Raw genomic sequence first — 22838 nt, 5'->3', positions numbered from 1 at the left:
CATAAATATTTTTTAATTAGTGTACTGTGAAATTAGCAGATGTATTTAAAGAAAGAGGAAGTAGACTCAGAGAAGTAAGTCTACGTACCGGTATCACTTCTTCCCAGTCAGTGTTATCTTGTGCACGTATGTTTGTTCCTGCAGTGAATCTGAGTCATCATCTTCATCAAGTGGACACACCACACCCACAGAAGCGCCCAACTTTTGGTCAGGATCTGGGACCCAAAGTTCTACCACTGGTTTATCTACTGAGAGGAGCTCAGTTTACTCTTGGAGAGATGATGTATGTCTTGGAATATTTTGGATCATCCCATGATTGCAACCTTTCGTAAAGAATTGCTTTCTTATTTTCGAAAACATCTTTTTTTTTAACCTATTATTAAATCAAGACATATTTAGTGTGAAAAATTTTTCTAGTTGGAAATTACAAGGAGAAGACAAAAATCACTCATAATCCCATGACCCAGAGTTATAGCTGTTGATCATTTTGCTTTTTCCGCCTACCTTCACCTCTCCACCATCCCCAGTATTTTATATTTGATGTCTTGCCTAGTAGCTATGGTTGGAAATTTAAGACAGTCAGAAACATGAATAAGGAACCATTTTGGAAATGTCAAAACTGAAAAATCGCTGTTGATTAGGGATTTCTGCCCTAACATTCTAAGTCAAATTCTTTACTTCCACCTTCTAACCCTAGTTGAAGTTAATAACTTTAGCCCCGCTTTTGCTATTCACAGGAGTGAGATTCTTACTTGGGCGAGTTTTTAGTCTACAGCTTATGCTTTGGTGAGGAGCTCTGCTGACTTCACTTCTGCTTCATTATTTGGAACACAGCCTTTTGTGAAGCCCGTTGGGCTACCGAAGAACCTCTCCTGCAGGAGCTTCTCTGTTTATTTAACTCCTGCTCTTTTCTTGTTTGTGCTCTGTTTTTCTTTAAAATCAGTGTTCCCATCCTCACGGTTATCTGATCGGCCTCCCCTTCCCCTTCTAGTTATAAAGCAGTGACTCTCAAGGAAGTGGGAAAGAGATTCTGGAATGGAATCACTCAGAGCACTGTTGCAAACGACTTATGTGACTCCCTCACTTAACATTAACTGCCCCCTACTGCCAGCCCTCACCCCTACTCCCTGCCACCCCCACTCACACTCATTTTTCTCCGGTGTGTTCCTGTGGGAAACAGGCTGAGAACCGTTGTTTCATGCCACCCAATTTTTGGAATTCTTTTAGTACAAATTTCCTGTAATTATCCAGAGTGATTCTTATGACTCCCAATGTATTAATTGTAACCCCACAATTGCTTTGTTTTTTTGATGTATGGACCAGGAATCGAACCCGGCTCTCCTGCATGAAAGCGACCATTCTACCACTGAACCACCCTTGCACCCACACGATTGCCTTTAATTTTAGTTTTATGTTTAGAATTATACATCTTTTTAGAGGTAATGCAAAAGATAGATAAATGTAACATGCCCCCTCTCATGTCCCGATTACCCAGTCGCCTCTTAATATTATTACTTTTCCCTTATTTGACTTTTAAAAGAAATCATGCAACTTCTCTGTAATCTGTGAGTCCTTATCACCATTGGTTTGAGGTAAGAAGTAGCAGAGGAAACACTGCAAAGCATTTCTCTGAAAATTAACCTGAAAATAGTCATTTTAGAGTCGGTATCTCAGACTGAATATACACTTTATTGCTGTGAGTTGTGAGTTATGTGTGTGCTGTGTGCTGTGGGCTGTGTATATTCTCCTCGTTGGCTGTGACTTTCCTAAAAGAGTTATAGGACTGGTTTGCCTGTCAACCAAGGGAAGCTAGGAAGCTAAAAAGTTTCCTTATCCACAATTTACTGCAGCCACAGTGCAAGAACCTTTTGAGACCACACAGGAAAAATCAATCCCTTGGCCTCATCTTAATAGCTATGACTCTGAAGACAACTAAGGATTTTTTTTTTGCTTTATTGGTTAAAAGAAGTTCAGAAATTACAAAAGTAACTTCTCTTTGGGGGGTATCGTGTCAAAAAAAAATGCCTTGTATTTTGCAGGTGTGCTTAGGTGTGTCAGGCAGTATATGAAGGACAGGTGTGTGTGTGTATGCATGTGTGCATAGATACATGTGTGTATCTGTATCAATATCCACATGAATATGTATAGCTATGCCTATAGATCTAAATACAATCTCAAATAAATCTCAAAGTCATGTGATAGAACTGATCTATTTAATGGTTAAAGTGACTGAGGCTCAGTTTGGGATGCAATTTATCAAAGGAGTAAAAATTGGAAAACTGGCCATGTCCGACTGCAAAGCCCACTCTCTTTTGACCATCATTCTCCCTTTTATATAATGGGGTATTTTACTTGAGTAACTATCGTTGATTGTGAAGCTCATATTTCTCCAACTTTTAGTCTTGTGAGTATGTAATCTTTTCTGTTATAGGAGTTTGACAGAGCCAATGCACAGAAAGTACAGCAGTTATTCTGGGAGGTTGAGGAAATGTTATTCGAAGGAAAAGTAAGCCCTCAGACCCAGAATCTACTGGCTGAGTGCAGTGAGTGGGCAAGAAGATCCCTCCATCTGAGGTAGGACAAGTCTCTGCAATGGGTTTTTTGTTTGTTTGTTTGTTTTCACATGGGCAGGCACTGGGAATCGAATCCAGGTCTCCAGCAGGGCAGGTGCGAACTCTGCCACTGCGCCTCCATTGCCTGCCCTCTGCAATGGGCTTTTGAAACACTTGGTCCTTGCTTGGCTTAAGACTGTCACTGCATTTTGACTAAAGGCACTTCCAGAACGCTTGTTCTTTACTGATAAACCACATCCTTTGTTGTGGTAGCTGAAGAAATATTGAAACATTCTGGTACTCTAGAGCACTGTAATCTGTGAGAAGCAAATCTAGTTTATTCTCAGGTATTATTTAAGTAACAAATAGAAGAGTGACAGCGGTAACATTCGCTAAAACATGGGCGACATGTCTATCCTGCACTGCTCTGTCTTCAGTGCTGAGAACTCTGCTGGGGGTAGGGGTAGGGGAGGAATTATTTGCTGAATGATCAGATAGATGAATCTGAATTCTGTAGGGAAGGGGTTCCATTTTTTCAAATATTCAAACATGGAGACTATAGATTTGGTATGAAGCAATTCTGTCCATCACTCAGCCCACCTTTTTTTTTTTTTTAGGAGAAAATCCCTCTAAATTATCTGATGTTCCTTCTGTATTATATTTGGGGGAATACCTTAGGATACAAATGTGGATGGATTTTCTAGTTGGTTGTCTTAACTAGGTAGCTTAATTTTTTATATATACTGGCTAAGTGGGGTCTATTTTTTTTCCATTCCTGCTAAAAACTCCAGCATTACCAAATAGAGTCCAAGGGTGTTTCAGTTTGCTAAAGCTGCTGGAATGCAGTATTACCATAAATGGATTGGTTTTATAAAAGGGATTTATTAGGTTACAAGTTATAACTCTTAGGCCGTAAAAATGTCCAAATTAAGGCACCCAACAGGAGGATACCTTCTAGGAAGAAAGGCTGATTTTCCCTGTTTGGGGTTTCTCTGTCGCATGGCAGGCACATGGTGACATTTGCTGTCCTGTCCTCCTGGCTTCTGGTTTCAGCTTCTGGCATCTCTTGGCATCTCTTTTGACATCTTCTGCTTCTCCAAACATCTGTGTCTGTTCTCTGCGTCAGCTCTTTTTTGTTTTGTATGCTGTATAGTGAGATCACATTTCGTGATTTTTCCATGTGAGTATCCCACTACTGCAGCACCATTTGTTGAATTTTTTGCTTTGTTTGTTTGTCTTTGTTTTGTTTTGTTTGTTCTTTTGGGAAGTGCATGGACCAGGAATCGAACCCAGGTCTCCTACATGACAGGCGAGAATTCTACCACTGAACCACCCTTGCACCCCCATGTCGGCTCTTTTAAGGACTTTGGTAAACTGATTAGGAACCACCTTGAATGGGTCACCTGGATGGGTCACATCTCCATCTAATCAAAGGGTCCCACCCACAACTGAATGGTCACATCTCCATGAAAACAACCAATCAAAAGGTCCCACCCAACAATAGTCTGCCCATGTGAGATTGGATTAGGGTCAAAAGAACATGTTTTTTCTGGGGTACATTACAGTTTCAAAACAGCACAAGGTGACATATGCCAGATATCAATTGTGGTGCTGATTCTTTAAAGGTTGGGCACACTTACCCAAAAGACAGGAGCTCAGACTGCCCCAGGCAGTGTTGTCTTTCATAGCTAAGATAAAAGATGAAGAAAGGAGGAAGAGAAAGAAGAGATCACAAAAGCTGCAGAAGCTAAGTGTATACATTTATATTTTTTTCATTAATCATAACAGAAGTTAATTTTTGTAGTGCCCAGCATTGCCCTGGACATGACATACGTTCTCTCTAAGCCATTCATCGGTCCTACAAAGTTAATTATTATTGTTCTATATTGAGGACACAAAACAAAGCAATGAAATCAGTAGTTTAGAGAGACTGAGAGCTTTGTCTGAAGTCACTCATTTAAGCAGTGGTAGGGGTAGTTTCAGTTCTCATGTTGGTTCCTTGGACTTTCTCCCTCCTGGAAGGCCTGTTCTTTCTCTGTGACACCTTTTTCTGCTTCTCATGTACCCACAGGCACCTTATCACACATGCCTGCTCACTACGAATCATTATGCTATCTTACATTTAAAAATGTTTTCCTTTTCTGATAAAAGTAGTAGTAGGTCTGTATATATACATATAATTATATATATTATTTTATTTTATTTCTGTTTGCCTTTCAGAGTATTAGGAAGACAGCTCATCTTGCCAACAGATGAAGGCTTCCAACATTTTCCGGGTGGCGTGCCGAGTTCCATAGCGCACAGACCCTTACTTGGAGCCTCTGAATGCAATGGCAACCCCAGAGAGTATGTTGCATTAATAACATTTGAAAAGTATTTTTAACTCCCTTTAGTTGTACTTATGTTGATTTCATCCTTGAGCCTTGGCTCCACCGACTTGGAAATTCAGATTTAAATGAAGAGCAGGTACAGAGCATTTTTTTTTTCAGAAACTGCTTCCGATTATGTATTGATTTCATATCAATATATATGAAAGTATAAATAAAGGCAAAGGGGTTAGTACCAATTTTTGTTTCAAAGACACTGTGAAAGCTGGACTGCTTCTAGAATCAAGAACTGTCTCAGCTCAATGAATTCTAAGGCTTAAAGTAGTAGCAGCAGGGCGGGCCATGGTGGCTCAGCAGGCAAGAATGCTTGCCTGCCATGCCAGAGGACCGGGGTTCAATTCCCGGTGCCTGCCCATGTGAAAACAAACAAACAAACAAAATGAAGTAGTAGCAGCAGACACAATAAAGGCTCTCCTCCCTGTTTAATTTCTCTCTATACCTTTCGCCTACACTTAGGGCTGTTCTCTCACATACTATCATTATTGGAAACAAGATACAAAGTCATAGGACAATTTAGACTTTTAAGAAGCCCTAATTTTTTATTTGTTTAGTGATGCCTAAAAAATTGTGCTAAAAGATTGTTTTCAAGGATGTGCGTTTCGTAAATGTAAAGTTAATCTGATTTTTATTTGGAATCACATATTTTACGTTCTCTTTAAAGAACAGCCGTGACCATGCAAAAATTGTATTCTTATATTCTACATACCCTCACGGTGAATCTGTTTTTCCTCATAGATTGTGCATCTCCGGCTCTCAGATAGTCCCAAAGGTACCCTCAGTCCCTGCCCTGCCTGGCACAGATTCTTCAGGGATCGTTGATCCAATGCCATGCCCAAGCCTGGAAGAAGAGATTTATGATGTGGATGGAAAGATTGAAGAATATTTTGCTTTTGATAGAAAAGGAGGGTAACTGGAATTTTATTTGACGTTAACTCAATTTAAATTAACATAATAATATTAATTTGACGTCTGTTTTTACTTATGCTTGTTTAGCCTGCTGTATATCTTTTGCCTGTCCAAAAGTAAGATACTCCTCAAAGTTCTTTGCTTACTTGCAGGAAGTATGTATTTTAGAGCAGTACTTTGCTTTCTTTCCGATAACAGTACAGATAGAAAGCAAGAACATGAATTTAGGATGTTGGCAAGAAGGGGCAATGCCACAAGTGGTCCTTGGGTCCACGTCTGGCTGCCTCGAGGACAGAAGAAGGTTCCAGCTTCTGCACTAAATGCATATTTGGTTTTGAAACAAAATCTATGAATATCGTATCATAAAAATTTGCCTCATGATTGAAAATTGGTTTACTAAAAAAATCACAATTGTTGATTTAAAAAAGAATGTCATGTGTATATATATATATAAACATATGTAAATATATGCATGCTCGATAGATGATGGGTAGAGATAAATGATAAAAAGAAGGATGGGAGAGGTAAATAGATGATACATAAATCGATGATGTGTACATGATAGCATTATTTTAACTTTAATCCTTGCTATTTTATGGATAAGAATTATTTTTTTCTTTAGTGACGATGATTGTCTTGAGCAAAAAGAAGTTCACCACGGTACAAAGTGGCGGAAACGCGGACTTCCTCCCATTTCTCCTCATGACTGTGTTAAAGATACGGTGGCTGCGGCGGTGTTCGATCAGGTCTGGAGAAACGTGGTGGAGATCCTGGAGGAGCTCATCAGGAAAACCTGGGAAACGCTCCTCACAGGTACCTCCGTGTAGCATTCGGCCCAACACAAAGGGGAAAAAAGACCCTTGTTTAACTTTTGTTCTGTTAACCTAACCATACCCAGGATGTGACTGGGGGGTGAGAAGGGAGAAGGATTTTCTGCCTTTTCAAAACAGGAATCTTTAATCATTAAAGAAAAGGGTGGGCGGGCCACGGTGGCTCAACAGCCAAGAATGCTCGCCTGCCATGCCGGAAGACGCGGGTTCGATTCCCGGTGCCTGCCAATTTAAAAAAATATAAAAAATAAAAGGGTATTGCCATATTATTCAGTTATAAAAATAATGCATATTCACTGTGGAAAATTTGAAAAGCACAAATTCTCGAGGAAGAAGGTAGAATCACTTCTGCTTCCCTCTTCTACATATAATCCCGTTAACATTAAAATATATGTCCCCTAAGCCTTAAATGAATATACATTGTAACATAATGGAGTTAAGTTGTTCATACCATTTTGTAACCTACTGTGCTTTAAAATATAATGTTTAGGGCGGGCCACGGTGGCTCAGCAGGCAGAGTTCTTGCCTGCCATGCCCAAGGACCCGGATTCGATTCCTGGTGCCTGCCCATGTAAAAAAAAAAAAAATAATAATAATGTTCATTACATGCTCTTAGCAGGATTTTTTAAATGTCTGTGTAGTATATATAAAGATATTCTGTAACTTTTAAAACTAATGTTTAATAATGGGGCATTTGTTTTCAATTGCTTATGATAATTAACATTGCTGTGAGTAATATAAGAAAATTATTTGTAAAGTAAAATATAAACAATTTATTTAATGCTCACTTCATTTATCTGCTTTTCGAACTATAAAATGTTCTCTAAACTACTTAAAATTGAGCAAAAACAAATCACAGAAATATCAGTCCTGGATATTAGTGGCTGTTTTTATGTAATCAGTTGTACAATAGGGTAATAATCATGTGGATTTCAATACTATTTTTTTTTTACCAACCAAAGGGATGTTTTGGGATTTCATAAAATAATGAGGATTGTTATTGCCCAGTATATAATCCTTGTTTTTTTACATACCATTGAAAAGGTAGGCATTTCTTTATGTGGGTGTGGAAAAGTCTCACATCTTGCCAATTACTCCATGGAGTCTCCATTTTCTAAAACAATCTTCTTTTTACCAGTGGCCATAGCATAGACTCAGAGTGACTCAAAGAAAATATATTTTTTTGAACAGTGAATTTTAAGTTTATATATTCGATAAGCTGGTTGTCTCCTAATAGCAATTTTCACGTTGACAGAAGGAAAGAAGCAGAAAGGAAAATTCAAAGTAGCTGAAAATAAATCTCCACAAGTAAGGATTTCTCGTATTCACACTGATACATCAAGTGATCCCTCCTCTAGAAGTTCTGAAACTCGGAACATTTCCTTGGCTTCTCATCTTATTCTACCTCAGGTAAATCTGTTTCTACTGGTTTCCCTCTTTCCTTTAATCTTTCCGTCCTTTGCCTGGGTTTTCTCAAGTGTGGCATTCTGTTAAATTTTATTATCAAGATTATTTAGTCTTCTGGTCTCTGGTGGAAGCTGGTGGAGTCGGGATTCATCATCATCTCCAAGATTCAGTCGTCCCAGCAAAACGACGATAAAACAGGCAGAAACTATCAGAAACAACGATTTTGAAAGTCCAGAGGCCAGAAGAACACCGTGCAGTATCTAGGGATGAGCGGGAGGAAGAGACTGATCAATTATGGTAAAGAACTGCCAATCACTCCTTCTGCACAGCAGCAGCGGCACGTGTCTTCCACTCTTGGTCAAACCACCTGCAGGGCCCAGCCCCTGACTAGCTGCTGCTAACAGAAAGTGACGTAAAAATCCTTTTCCCCAGGAACAGGGGCGTGCATGGAGAATCACTGATCACAGCTTTTGGTTAGCTTTGAAATGTAGGCCTGTTTCCATTCTTTGGGAAAGAAAAAAATTATTTTTAATATTTCCAGCCAGGTTGAAGGAAGGTTATAAATGTACTCTCCTTCTACCAAATGGTGATGAATCAGTCAAAGAATACTTACTGGGTTCATTCAACATTTATTGCATTTGTATAAGTAATATATTAGGCGAGGAGATGTATAGATGAATAAAACAGTCCCTGATCTAGTAAAACAAGAAGTGTAACACGAGATCAGGTGCAATGCGTTCTGTGAAGGGTGTGCAAAAAAGTGTTGTAGAAGAATAAAGGAGTGAATGATTAGTTCTGGCTGCATTTTTAATTCTTTTTCCCTTTTCTCAGATTCAACACTTCTCCAACAATTTTTACAATGATTTAAATGGTGTGATGACAATTCACGCTAAACCCCTCCAGCAGAGGCCTACTTATTTTGCAGAAAGAACACAGTACGTATAAGAAATAATTACCCAGCCTTTCCCCATTGTTGGGAAAGCACTTGAGCACTGAAGACTGCAAAGAGTATGAGATAATGAGGACCCCATTTAATCCCATGCTCAACACATAGCTAAGCATGTCTCCTATGTAAGAATAAAAACATAATCTTCTAATATCAACCACAAAACTTCTGTTACATATTAAGGTTGGAAGAGATGGAAAAGGAGGCTATGGCTGTGATTTTTTTTTTTATCATTCTGTTCTACATATATAATCAGTAATTCTCAATATCATCACATAGTTGCACATTCATCATTCCTTAGAACATTTGCATCAATTCAGAAAAAGAAATAAAAAAGACAATTGAAAAAGAAATAAAGTGATAACAGGAAAAAAAAAGATTATACATACCATACCCCTTACCCTTCACTTTCATTGATCACTAGCATTTCAAACAAAATTTACTTTAACATTTGTTCCCCCTATTCCTTATTTTTATTCTATATGTTCTACTCATCTGTTGACATGGTAGATAAAAGGAGCATCAGACACAAGGTTTTCACAATCACACAGTCACATTGTGAAAGCTATATCATTATACAATCATCATCAAGAAACATGGCTACTGGAACACAGCTCTACATTTTCAGGCAGTTCCCTCCAGCCTCTCCACTACATCTTGAATAACAAGGTGATATCTACTTAATGCATAAGAATAACCTCCAGGATAACCTCTCGACTCTATTTGGAATCTCTCAGCCATTGACGCTTTGGTCAAGAAAGTTTTCTCAATCCCTTGATGCTGAGTTTCAGCCCATTCCAGGATTTCTGTCCCACATTGCCAGGAAGGTTCACACCCATGGGAGTCATGTCCCACATAGACAGGGGGAGGGTGGTGAGTTTGCTTGTTGAGTTTACTGGAGAGAGAGGCCACATCTGAGCAACAAAAGAGGCTCTCTTGGGGGTGACTCTTAGGCCTAAATTTTAAGTAGACTTGACCTATCCTTCGCAGGGTTAAGTTTCATATGAACAAACCCCAAGCCTGGGGGCTCTAGCTGTGAATTCTTAATCTTATGGGCTTTATTATTTGATTATGAACAATGAGCAACTTCGATCTTTTTTTCTGCAGACACTTGCTTAGTTGAAATTGAAACGATAGTCTGTCTATTCATTCAACAAATATTTAGGGTCTATTCTGTGTGCCAGGTACTGTTCAAGACAGTACGTAGTCTCGGACAAGCACATGGGTTCCCTGTTAGTACAGTGCTTTTATACCAAGTTAATTACTTGATTTTACACCCCCAGGAATGAACAAGAGGACAAACCCTGGAGTGTAGGGGGAGCCAGTGCTCTTTCCTCCTCAAAGCACCAGCTGGGACGAATCTCTGATACCCGAGGGCTGCACACCTCTGCAAAGAAAACACCGGTACACAGGAGACTGCCTTCTCTTGCTTCAGACTTGCAGAGAATGAAAACCCCCAATGTCTATAGTGATGAAATTCTTAGGGGAACGAAACTGTAAGTCTTATTTCTCTCGTATAATCTAATGCTCACATAAGACAACTACACTTGTCAGTTAGGGTCGATGATTCTGGCCAAGCAACCTTTTGACAATTTTTATGTGGACAGTTTTCTTAATTCCTTAACCAGTGAACTAATTAGGTTATTTAGCAATTAATTTTTTTCCAAGTAGCATCTTAGTTGTATGTTAGAATACAAGGAGGGGGGCTAGGTGAAATGGAAATGCTATGGCTGGGTAATCTTGGCAGGGCCACTTGATCTCTCTGAGACTTAATTGCCTTGTCCATAAAACTAATAATTAATACTTTTAACTGACATAACTCAAGGGGGAGGCAATATTAATCATAACCGCTAATGCTTATTGATCCCTTTTTTATTTCAGCACAGTGCAAGGTAAATTGGATTTATCTTATTCATTGTTTATTATCTTATTCATCTTATCCTACCATAAACCTTTTGATTTGATTTGATATTATCCCAAATTTAAAATGAGGAAACATAGGCTGAAGAGGTTGAACACCTTGTGAAAGATCATTCCACCAGTGAGGGACTGAGCTGGGACTCACCCACAATTCTCTCGGCTTTCAGAGTTCACCTCTGCAGGGCTCTTGGCGATAAAAGATGAGTTCGTTCTCCCCACTGGGATGGGAGGAAGAAGCAGCTGCCCATGGATAAACTTTTCAAAATACATTTCTGTCTCCTTTCAGCTTTTTGATAGATATGTTTCTTCCAAAGTTTGGGACTATTACCAGCATTGCTGTTAATTCTTTCAAAATGTCTCTCCCCCTTCCATTCCCACCTTGGCCATGCCAATAGCACGTTCCTGTCCCTCTCTTCTTCCTCCCAGCCTACTCGATTCTCCATAATCAGACTTTCATCAAAAACCTTTACTTATAAATTCAGACCCCTCCGACTGTGGACCTTCTCCATGTTCTGATCCCTGCCTCTCCATAGTCCAGTGTTTTTCAATCTTCTTCATTACTGAATTGCTAAGGACAAGGAACCTTATAGACTTGGTTTTCCTAATCATTGCCCCATCTATGGAATTTTAATACCACAGATATACTGTATATATTTTACCAACGTAAATAACGTCTGTGCATTATACATAAATAGAGTAAGATTTTTACCTCTGCCCAAGAACCAATTTTTGTTCCCTTATGTGCAGAGTCACCCCTGTTTATCATGCATACTTATTTCCTAACACTTCCCCTTGTCCAGCTTGACTCGACTTACTCTTCTCTTCCCTTTGACCCACAATATGCCAACTATGCTTATTCTGACTTCCATGGTTTTGTTCATACTCTGCCTTTCTTTTTTTTTTTACTTCTTGAAATAACATTTTTTTTTCCTATCTAAAACTGTAACTTCGCTGTAGAAATTAGGGCGATACCTAAAGTACAAGTAGTAATCAAACACCACCTGTGTGGCCATCACATAGAAATAACAACTATTAGTATATTTCTTAACAATTTGCTTCATGATTATAATTCTTCTTTTCTTTCCATTTTTTTCCCTAATATTAACCTTCCTACTATTGTATAGTGTAGTTTTTTAATACAGTTTTTTCACTTAACATAATTTCAATCACATTATTCATGTTATTACTTAATTGTGAAAGCATGATTTTAATAACTACAAAATAATCATATGCTATATGATAATTTATGAGATTTTCCCCCTTCCCTGAAATTTTCTTGTCTTTTCACTATTATAGTGTGTAGCAAACATCATATTCTATAAATCTTAATAAAAACGCCTTTAAGTTGTTTCCTGGTAGTATAGTCTTGGAAGTAAAACAATCCAATAGAGGTTATGATTATTTTTTGAGGTTCTTGATATATTTTGTCAAAATGTGTCCTGGAATGTTTACACCAATTTATTGTCCCACTGTCAATATATGAGACATTCAGCTGCTAAAGTTTGGATACTACGTGTGTTTCAAAACCTTGACCTTCTAACCTTATAGATTAGAAATAGTTATGTAACTTTCATATGTTTATTACTAATAGATAAGTGAATTTGAACCTGTTTCTAGAATTTCTTTCTGTATTCATGTGCAAGAACCAGAAAATTTAATTTTAGCATCTTAATATCTGGTGGGAAAGGACTCCTGTCATTATTGATTTTTTTCTTTTTAACTTATTCACCATCTGTGCAAATTTTACAAGCAATCAACTTGTCAAATTCAAGAAAAAATAGACTCACATTGGGCTTCACAGCATTAAAACTCTAAGAATGTAAGAAAATTTAATGTCCACACATTGACTTTTCTCATCAAATAATGTGTTTGCCTCAATTATTCGTATCTCCTTCCTAAGATCCTACCTAAAGCTTTGTAGTTATATTTGTTCTCTAATCACTTCACGTGCTTTCATCTTGTTTTCACTATCTCATGAGCTTCTTAAGGGCAAGAACTGGGTCTACAGTTCCTTTTTCAGTTCCTTCTGCATTCTGCACCATTCCTGGCTTAGCTGAGCACTCAGGACTCGAGACAGATGGTTACGACTTCCCAAGGAGAATGTGATTGGCGCTGGCCCTCTGCTCACTTGTCTTCCTGAAACTCATACTGCTCTATTTGAGCATTTTGGGGGAGGCAGATTGTAACTGAAAGCGGAGCTTTGTGGCCAGGTCTTTCTCTGAGTCTCTCTGCATCTGGGTGTTCCAATAAGTATTGTTGTGTTTACAGGCAAACGGGCATAGACCACCTGTCCTCGCCAACCACCCAAACCCTGCGGAGCAGATTACCCCCGATAATCTCAGAGACTGGCGAGCAGAATGCAGCCGTTCCTGGATCCCGCCCTGTTTCTGTAAAACGGATTTCATTATATTTAGATGTACTGGTTGGGAAAAAAAGACAAACAAAAATGTAACCTTGGCAATTCCAAGGGAAATCAGTAATGCAAGAGAATGATCTAAATTAGCTGTATTCAAGACGTCTTCATAATCTGCCTCCTGTAAATAAATGATGTATGTGAATTTAAAGGGGTTAAGGGGTTGGTTCACTATTTTGTAAAATAAAATTGTAGCTTGATTTGAATCAGAAAATTCAGGTGTCAGGGAAATATCTACCTGTCAGGATGCTGTAGTGAAGAGAAGACTCAGTTTAGAGCGGGAGACAGGCAGATCACTATTTGAATCTGTCACACATGCCGTGTATGGTTTGGTGCGCAAGTTACTTTAATCTCTCTGGGCCTTGGTTTTCTCATCTATAAAATGGGAAAAATATTTCTCCCCCATAGCAGTGTACTAATGCATTGGGCTAAGTGAACTAACTAATATATACTGAATAATGCCTGGCATAAGTAAAGAGCTCAGAATGTTACCACTGTTGTTTTCATCAGCTCTCATTGTTGAAGCAACCTTTGCTAGAGTTGTTGCAATGTAGAGGCAACATCTTCTTCATCTGAGCTCATTTCAACCATACAATCGTAAAATGTCTAGGGAAAGTATGGGGCATAAACTCGGTTTTCTCCACATTTGCGATGACCCCTCATTTTACTGTGATACCAGTAACATGCAAGTATCTTTAAAACATAGATGGGTCCCTTGTGGGAACAGAAAGTCCTATATAGGAAAGCTCAACTGAGACAAGGTTTTCCCTCTCATTCTCTCTACCACCTTGAACACTACATCACAGAACTGTTAACTGCAGTAGAGCCCATTCCCAGAAGGCAGGAGTTGCAAAGCTTTAATGTCTAACTTTAGAGAATTGTAACTTAGAGTGGAATAATAAAAGGTCAACATCACATAAAACGCATCTGCTGCCTCCCAAATGCCAAATTACATTTCTACTACAATTTAATATCGAGAATTTCATGTGATTAATATTTCTATCCTTATTTACATATTTATGACATACTGTTTTATAGGTTTTAGTAATTTAGTTACATAATTAAAATATATTTTGATACTTGTTTTAGAAGGCTTCCACTTAGCCATATCTAAATAAATGTTTTAAAATAAGTGAATGAATGGATGCATGAGTGAATGACTGAAGCATATATAGATTTTCTTTTGTCTTTTTAAGGATTGCCTTCATTTTAAACAAGAACATATTATCTTTTATTTAGTACAGAGGAAGGCAGCCACAAAATCGTGTGTTAAGTGCGATACCTGACAGTATAGAGAGATCACCTCTTCGAGAAAGAACCATTATCTTGGACCAGTCTTCAAGACCCAGCACAACCCACGCATTCCGGGTAGGTTCTCTGTTAGCCATAACTTTGATTTCTTTAAATGTTTGAAAACATGAAACTCATCCCTCATTTTATTTTCCTTTAACAGTTAGATACGCCTCAAAAAAGTTCATTGACGCCAGTGGAATTTTCTGGACGCACATGGACAGGCCACAGCCTCTTGACAGGTCAGCATTTCTTCCCGTATAAATAAAATGATAATATTTCAGGAAATCAAGTTTCTGAAAGAGAAACTGAAGATTTTCTGTCTTGGTAGGCCTACTTTACCCATACCAGGAGGAAAAAGCAGTATTTGTGGTACATGGTTAGACTTTAGAAACCACGACAAAGACCAAAACTACACTGACAAGCGCCTACCTACAGCTAGGTTGTAACAGGGAAAATATCCAATTTTTTTTTTTTCTACCTGGAGCCTGGCTCTCATGAAAAAGGAATAATGCTGTATTATGAACATCACTATATCTTTCTGCTGTAGAGTGTTCATACTTTTCAGATAAATTAAATTCTAATCGTAGATTCTCTTCAAATATCAAATTACAAAAATGCTTGAACAAATTAAGAGAAATTTGCTAATAATAAGATAGTTATGTACACATAAATACTTCTTCTCAGCCCAGTATGCTATATGATAAATATAGTTACAGTGCGCATACAAGGCAGTGACATTTCGATTTCCAAAACTGTCACTAACCCATTTTTTTTCAAGGAGGAAATACAGCATCTCCTGAGATGTCCAGCTTTGGAGTCAGATGGCTGGGCTTCAACTCTGACTCTAGATGGGGAAAATAATTACTGGAAAATGTATGAAAATGATGTAGTCGGATGCTAGGTAGGCGTATATTGTATACCTTACAATGTATAAGGCATGCATTGCTCAAAAATTGTGAACCATTTGTACTATAGATGATCTAAAATTTAAAAGACATTTCCTGCTTTAGTGAAAATGCTTAATATTTTATCATTAAAAAATTTAATAAAATTTAAGCATTTTTAATAATTCAAGTTTCTCATTCTTTACCCTAGTCATTCCTTAGTTCTAAGTATAGTGATGTCAGGGATTATTTGGTCCTTTAGGGCTTTGCCTTTATGCTGCTAGCTCCAGGCTGTTATGCCTTTTGCTTTTTCACTTGTATGCTCCTTAGCAGCATTTGCTGTCACAGTCCAGAGCCACAGTTCTTTCTCTAAAACGCTGCCTTGCTACATTATCAGGTATTGCTTGTAACAGAATTGTGGATAGCCAGGGAGAAGTAGCAGCCAAGTTTGTTTATTGTTTAATAAATATGGATCAAATGCCCAAGTTGCCAAGCCCTGAGCTCAGTGTTGTGATTCAGAAAATCAAAGAGGTTATGAACTTTGCCTCAAGTAGCATTCAGTCTAATGGAGAAAAATGAGAAGGGCCCTGAGAGTAGTAGGCAGGACCACCTAACTTCATAGTCATGTCGGGGAAGAGGGCAGAGAGACTTCCCAGACGAAGCGTGAACCACACACTTCAAGATGAACATCACATGGTAATGAAAGAGGAAAGAGTGGAGGCTGAACAGTATGCTTCTGTGGATGGGCAGTAGATGGTGGTACTGAAAGAGGGAATTGAGGACCTGTGATGAATTCAACATTGGAAATGCTGAATGTAGCATACCAAGTGCAGACGTCTCATAGTTGCTGGACACACAGTTGAGGAGGTTAGGAGAGGACGTTCAGCTCTAACTAGGTGTTAAATCTGCACTCTTAGTTTTTTCTTTTTCTTTTTTTTTTTTTTTTTTTTTTTTTACCAAATACTAGGTCAGTGAATTCTATGAATAACCTTGTGACAAAATGATTATTCCTGATGGTCAGAGACCTTTGTTATTCTATAGATGTGACCGAGGGCACTGCATTTTAAGGGTTTATTCTCTTTTTCCATTGTATGCAGTATCATATACTTCTTCCCTATCTTTGTCTCCAGGCCAAAAATCACCAGTAGTGATAAATTTACTGACATTTGTTCTGTGGCAGAGAGAAAACAAATTGAAGAAGCTGATCCTTCCCAGCAGTGGGAAGGATTTTGTAAGACAGCTGGCAGCTCTCCGGCAGGGCTGGCAATACTCCCCTACTCCCCCTTCCTGTGCCTTAGGGGTGACATCTGCACAGAAGACTCTTGCAAAGCCATGGCTACTGGATAAACACACAGCTGGCACTTAGCCTTGCCAGAAGCACCATTTCTTCTTCTCTAGGCCTAAAATGGCAGTGTTTGCATGTGATTATTTCCTGGTTTGTGTGACAATGACATTAAAATTAATAACCTTTTTTTCTCTTTAAAAAGTATCATCTGTATGAAATTTATAAAGCAACCTTTTGAGAACTTGCATTTTTAACATTTTCATGAGCATTACTTTTTGGTTGATGTTTCAGGTTCACAATATCTGCCTAAATCTTTTCAGAAGACAACCTCCACTGCACGAAAGAGATTCCAAATGGCATCTTGATGTTACTTCACCAGATCTATGGCATTTATTGGAGCATTTAAAGCCACAACCCACTCTCACTTGAAAAATTGAAGAAAAAGTATTATACCATGTATCAGTTTGTCTCACAGTCTGAGATGTTAGACGACCTGAGAAAAATGCAAACAAATAAACACCTTGAATTTGAACTGGAGGGTGCAGTAGCTTTGCATTATAAAAGGAGTACAAATCAAATATACCAGCTTTCTTCTTCCTGGGAAATATTCTTGAAGTTTTCCAGACCTTGCTCAGAAGATCCTAATATGTATTTATAACCTATGATTTTATCAGTTACACACAGGTAGAAGTATGTGTGCATGTATTCACACATTAATTAATGTTTAATAATATATAGTATGGGAATATGCCACTTTTTAACTTTATGGCTTGATATATTTCCATGAGTAATTTCTTTAAAATCCTAGTTACTAATATATAGTATTTCCTTTAACAATAGCAAATTAATATTTGATCGGTCCATTTGACCAAGGATTTGGATCATTCAGATTATTCTGATTTTTTTTTAATACTTTTAAAAAAGGCACTTTAGTCATGGATTCTTTGAGATATGTCAGTGGCTAATTCTCCCAAGACAGTTTGATTTTTCTATTTTTTATTTTCAAATCCAGGCAGTCCAATGAAAAAAGCACCCCAAATTTATTAATTTTAAAGTTGAATGTAAACATAATTAAAGCACATTGTACACGGTTTCATCTTTACTGTTTGAAATTGAAGTGTCTGTCCACTGGAGAGAAGACTTTCCAGCATCCTCTTTCTTTCACCACAATCTGAAGTTTGCTCAAATGCCATCTCTGTACTAAAGCCTTTAGTCTCACCCCTTTGTCTTAAGGAGCTCTCTTCACTTTCTGGCCTCTTTGCCTGCTTTATTTTTTCTCATAGCAATTAGCCTTATCTGACATCCATATAGAAAATGGAGTAGAAAATGTAAAGAGAAGATATCAGTTGATGGCAAGGCTTTAGCTTTACTTCTTCTTGCTTCACATTGTTTTCCTTCAAAGTGGTTTAAGTCCTTAGACTCATTTTGATATTCTCAGATCATCAAAAAAGTATGATTCTGGCGGGCCATGGTGGCTCAGCAGGCAGAGTTCTCACCTGCTATGCCAGAGACCTGGGTTCGATTCCCAATGCCTGCCCTGCCCTGCCAAAAAAAAAAAAAGCAAGCAAGATTTCTCCTTATCTGCCAGATAATTCAATATATATTTTCAATCTAATTTCATTAATCCAAAGTAAAACTTTATAATGTATCCTGTAAATAGAGATCACTGTTAGGGTTTAGTGTTTTTTTTAATTTTTTATTAAATATACAAGTATTCAATTTTCCAACATCAATTACATTTGTAAAACCTCCCTAAATTCCCAGTTTTCACTTAATTTCTGCAAATATCGCTCTCTTCACTAATACATAGGTTATTCATTCATCTATTTCTAAGTACACTGAAAAGTTTTCTCAATGAATTCAAAATAGATATCAATATACATTTGTGAGGGTTTTTCCTCACTTACGAATTTATCAATTCAATCTTTGTTTCAGAAGACAATAATCCTGCATGCTAATTATCATGGGTTTATTAATTCATCAAATATTTATCAAACTTTTTCTCTGTGTAGGGGTCTGTTCAGAGAACCAGGAGTATAAGACTGAAGAAGACAAAGTCTTTGCCCTAATGGAACTTTGATTCTACTGGCAGAGACAGACTATAAGCAAGTCCATAGAACAGAACAGAACATCAGGTATGCTATGACAAGAAGTAAGACAGTGTAAGGGGACAGAGAGCAAATGGCTATAAGTTTCGAGTATCAAGGAAGGCTTCATTGCAGAGGTAATGTATGAGTAAAAACCCAAAGTAAATGGTAAACAAGCCATGCAGATATCTGGGGGAAAATAATTCCAAGCAGAGGGGAAAAGTCACAGACCTAAAATGTGAGAATACCTGGAAGGTTCAAAGAACAGTAAAGAGGCCAGGGGACTGAAGTGGAATTAGTAAAATAATGAATAATAAGAGATGGAAGCAGTGAGAGGACAGATTCCAAGTGAGTAAGGTCCTTCAGATTGTAAGTAATCTGAAATAGAAAACCACTGAAGAGTTTTGAGGAGAGAAGTGATGTTTTCTGAGAAGAAATGATTTGTATTTTTGCTCAAATGGTATTAGTGCAGGTGGTGAGAAGTCAGGGAATTTTGATACGTTTTGAAATTAGAACCGATAGGATTTGCTGTTGGATTAGTTGTAGAGTGTGAATAAAAGAAGAATCAAGTATGGCCCCACGGCTTTTGGTCTAAACACTTGGCAGGCTGGAGCTGACATTTACTAAAATAGGAAAGGTCGTGTGAGGAACAAGTCTGGGGCTGTGTCAGAACATACTGTGTTTGAGGTACCTATTAAGATATCTAATTGGAGATGTTGAGGTATTTAAACCCACAGGTATGCAGATTAAGATCAACAACATGCTTTTTTGAGTCCTTAATTCAATCTGCCACAGAGGGATAGAGCAAAAACTGGCCAGGGTTTAGAAAATGGGGTGGCTTAGTCTCCTGCCTGTGATCACAAATACCACCCAATGGGTTTTGGCTTAAGCAGAAGGAATTTATTGGCTCTCAGTTTCAGTGTCCACAAGGCTTGCTTCCTCCCTGGAGTTGCCTTTGGGCAGACTAGAAATCCTTGAATTCTTTGACTTTCTGATCACATGGTGACATCCTCTTTTTCTCTTCCTGGTTCCCGCTAAGCCCCAGCTTCTGGCTTCTCCTCATGGCTTTCTCTGCTTAGGAGGATTCCAGTAATTTGGAATAAAAGGCTCACCCTCATTCATTTGGGCCACAACTTAACTAAAATAACATCTTCAGAAAGTCCTCTTTACAATGGGTTTAAACCCACAGGAATGCAGATTAAGATCAACAACGTGCTTTTTTGGAGTCTGTAATTCAACCTGTCACAGAAGGGTAGAGCAAAAAAAAAATAAATTTGGCACTGAAGTCCTGAAATGGATGAAATTGCCAAGAGAGTAGGTGTAGAAAAAAGGAGAGATAAAGAGTGCTGAGCCCTGGACTTTCTAACAGGTAGAGGTCTGGGATGTGAAGAAAAATCAGCAAAGCAAACTGAGAAAGAATGGCTGGTGAAGGAGAAGAAAAATGAAGGAAGTGTGGAATCCTCAAGGTTAAATGAAAAAAGCAAAAGATGTCAGACTGCTAAAACATAAGAGAAAATCTTTTAAGCAGTCGGGGTGGTGGGGTCAGGGAAAGACTCTTCACCCTCAAAGGAGCAATGACAAATACTAACAAGTGACTTTCACAAAATGTTGATGAAATGAATGAAGTAACTGAAGGAATGAAAGGCATGAGTGTAAATGCCTGTTACCTAGAATTTTAGATACAGTGAACAAATACTTAAAACTTAAGGCACGATAGCAATGTTTTCAGGCAAACAGAAATAGAATATTTCTTGCAATCTAATCTTTACTAAAGGGAAAACAAAACAGAGTTCTTCATGTAGAAGGAAAATTATGCCAAAAGGAAGCAAAATGATATAGGAAAGAACAGAAGTGTCAGGATAAGTACGTGGGAAAATATAAAAGGATACTGGTTGTATGAGACAATAAGAAACATATTATGAAGTTTAACATACACATGGGATTAATATATGTGATAATAGCATAAAGCTAGGAGTCATTCAACTGTTACTAAAGTGTTATAAATTAATTGCTTAGCCGAGGAGATAGTAAAAGTACTATAAGACTTTCTATAACGAAGGGTATAGGTTGTAATTCCTAGTTTAACCATTAGACAATAATAAAACCATATAACTATAAGCCAACAGGGGAGCAAATGGAATTGTACAGAAAATACTTATTCCAAAAAAAAGCAAGAATTGGAAAAAAGGAACAAAAATAAATAAGACAAAAAATGGTAAAATATATCAGTAAATGTATCAAATAAAAATGGACAAGATAATCAACCTAAAGGACGAGGACTGTCAAACAAATTTTAAAAAAAACCCAACTAAATAAAACTGTGCTGATTACAAGAAACAGAGTTTGAATATAAGTACAGAGAAAGATTGAATGAGTATTTAAATTGGTCCAACCTCTTCGGACAACTGGCAGTAATTACTAAAGTTAAACATACACACATCACATGATCTAACAATACACGCCTAAGCATATACTCAACATAAATATATACATATGTGTATCAAAAGAAATGTACAAGAATGATTTATAATGGAATTATTCATAACTTAGAAAAATTGGAAAAACCAGAGCACCTACCAACAGTAAAATGGGTAATACATTTTGTTGTGTTCATGCAATGAAATATATATAATTGTGAAAAATAAGGGAAAATGCTATAAACAGGAATATGGATGTATTTCACAAATATTCTGTGGAGTGTAAGAAGCCAGAGACAAAAAGAGTGTGTGCTATATGAGTCCACATTCTATTGTGTAATCTGAGTGGTGGTACATATATGTGAAGTTTGCTCATAAAACTGTACATTTAAATATTGTACACTTTGCTGTATGCATGTATGAATGTTAGGTTCTGGTGTCAACTTGGCCAAGAAATGATGTCCAGTATTTGGTCAGACAAGTACTGACCTGACGGTTGCTGCAAGGATATTTTGTGGCTGGTTGATGAACCAGAAGGCTGGTGTATTAAATCATCAGTCAGTTGGCTGCACCTGTGGCTGATTACATCTACGAACAACTAAGACCTGTCTCCCACAATGAGATAATCCAATCAGTTGAAGATGTCTAAGGAAGAAGAGAGATTTTATCACTGATCTTTCACCAGTGAGCCTCTCCTATGTAGTTTGTCCAGACTCTTCATCAGAACTGCTAAGCTTCACAGCCTGCCCTGTAAATTTTGGTCTCTTCCATTCCCACGGTTGCTTGAGATACCTTTATAACTCTCATATTTATAGATCTCTCCTGTTGATTCTGTTTCTCTAGAGAACCCTGACTAATACAACACGTGATAGTTAAAAAGTTAAAAGTAGGTTTGATCTTAGTATCTGTAATTCAGAATTTGGTGGCATAACTTTCCCTTTTACCCTTATGATTGCTTAAGTATGTAAACAAATAGTTGTATACCGAGCTGGGGAACTGTATAATTTATATTAAATATATTTTGGGGGGGATTCTGAATGACTGAAAATGTAAGTAAAAATGTGTTAACATTTCCAATCCTTTCTGTAGTTTATAACATTTTCTAGCCCATGATTTGAAGTTTCAAAAGCACAGATTTCAAGTAGGCAAGAATAGCAAACAAAGACTGAACAAACAGAGGTCTTCCAAGTGGGAAGGTCATCCTTTAATCTAAAATGAATTTTCAGGAGAGAAAGTAAGGAGAAACCTTCTTAGTCAGTTGATTAGTTCTATTTACCCGACAATCCATAGGGGTTACAAATGTCACACACAGGTTATCTTTGCTTTGGCAGTGTGCTCGTTCGCTGCTAAACACAGAGTGCCATTAGTCTTCCAAGGGCATTTATACTCTGTCATCACAAGGCTATCCTGTGGGAAGGATGCTGATGAGTGTTTCTGGCACTCCTGACCGTCTTAGCGTCTGGTTTACTCTAAAATGCCCATATTCCAGGACAGTGAGTGGAGGGTCCTGC

The 22838-nt window shown here is 37.8% G+C and overlaps 1 protein-coding gene across 3 annotated transcripts in view; it reads left to right on the top strand.

Moving 5' to 3' along the window:
• Positions 1–17355, top strand: part of FAM149A (family with sequence similarity 149 member A) — a 48868-nt gene extending 31513 nt beyond the window's left edge. Inside the window, exons 3-15 of one of the 3 annotated variants that reach the window (XM_077144637.1) lie at positions 145–283; positions 2432–2574; positions 4773–4898; positions 5675–5845; positions 6468–6658; positions 7931–8085; positions 8914–9017; positions 10312–10524; positions 13217–13337; positions 14601–14729; positions 14815–14893; positions 15433–15555; positions 17115–17227. In XM_077144637.1, the coding sequence (XP_077000752.1) occupies positions 145–283; positions 2432–2574; positions 4773–4898; positions 5675–5845; positions 6468–6658; positions 7931–8085; positions 8914–9017; positions 10312–10524; positions 13217–13337; positions 14601–14729; positions 14815–14893; positions 15433–15515 (1654 nt within the window). In that variant the 3' untranslated portion in view covers positions 15516–15555; positions 17115–17227. Of the gene's footprint in view, positions 1–144; positions 284–2431; positions 2575–4772; positions 4899–5674; positions 5846–6467; positions 6659–7930; positions 8086–8913; positions 9018–10311; positions 10525–13216; positions 13498–14600; positions 14730–14814; positions 14894–15432; positions 15556–17114 lie in introns of those variants that run through there. The other 2 variants (XM_077144638.1, XR_013169168.1) reach the window with 2 other exon arrangements.
• The last annotated feature ends 5483 nt before the right edge of the window (positions 17356–22838 follow it).

Source organism: Tamandua tetradactyla, chromosome 26 (assembly GCF_023851605.1).
Source record: "Tamandua tetradactyla isolate mTamTet1 chromosome 26, mTamTet1.pri, whole genome shotgun sequence".
NCBI lineage: Eukaryota > Metazoa > Chordata > Mammalia > Pilosa > Myrmecophagidae > Tamandua > Tamandua tetradactyla.
This window is presented reverse-complemented; position numbering and strand designations above follow the sequence as displayed.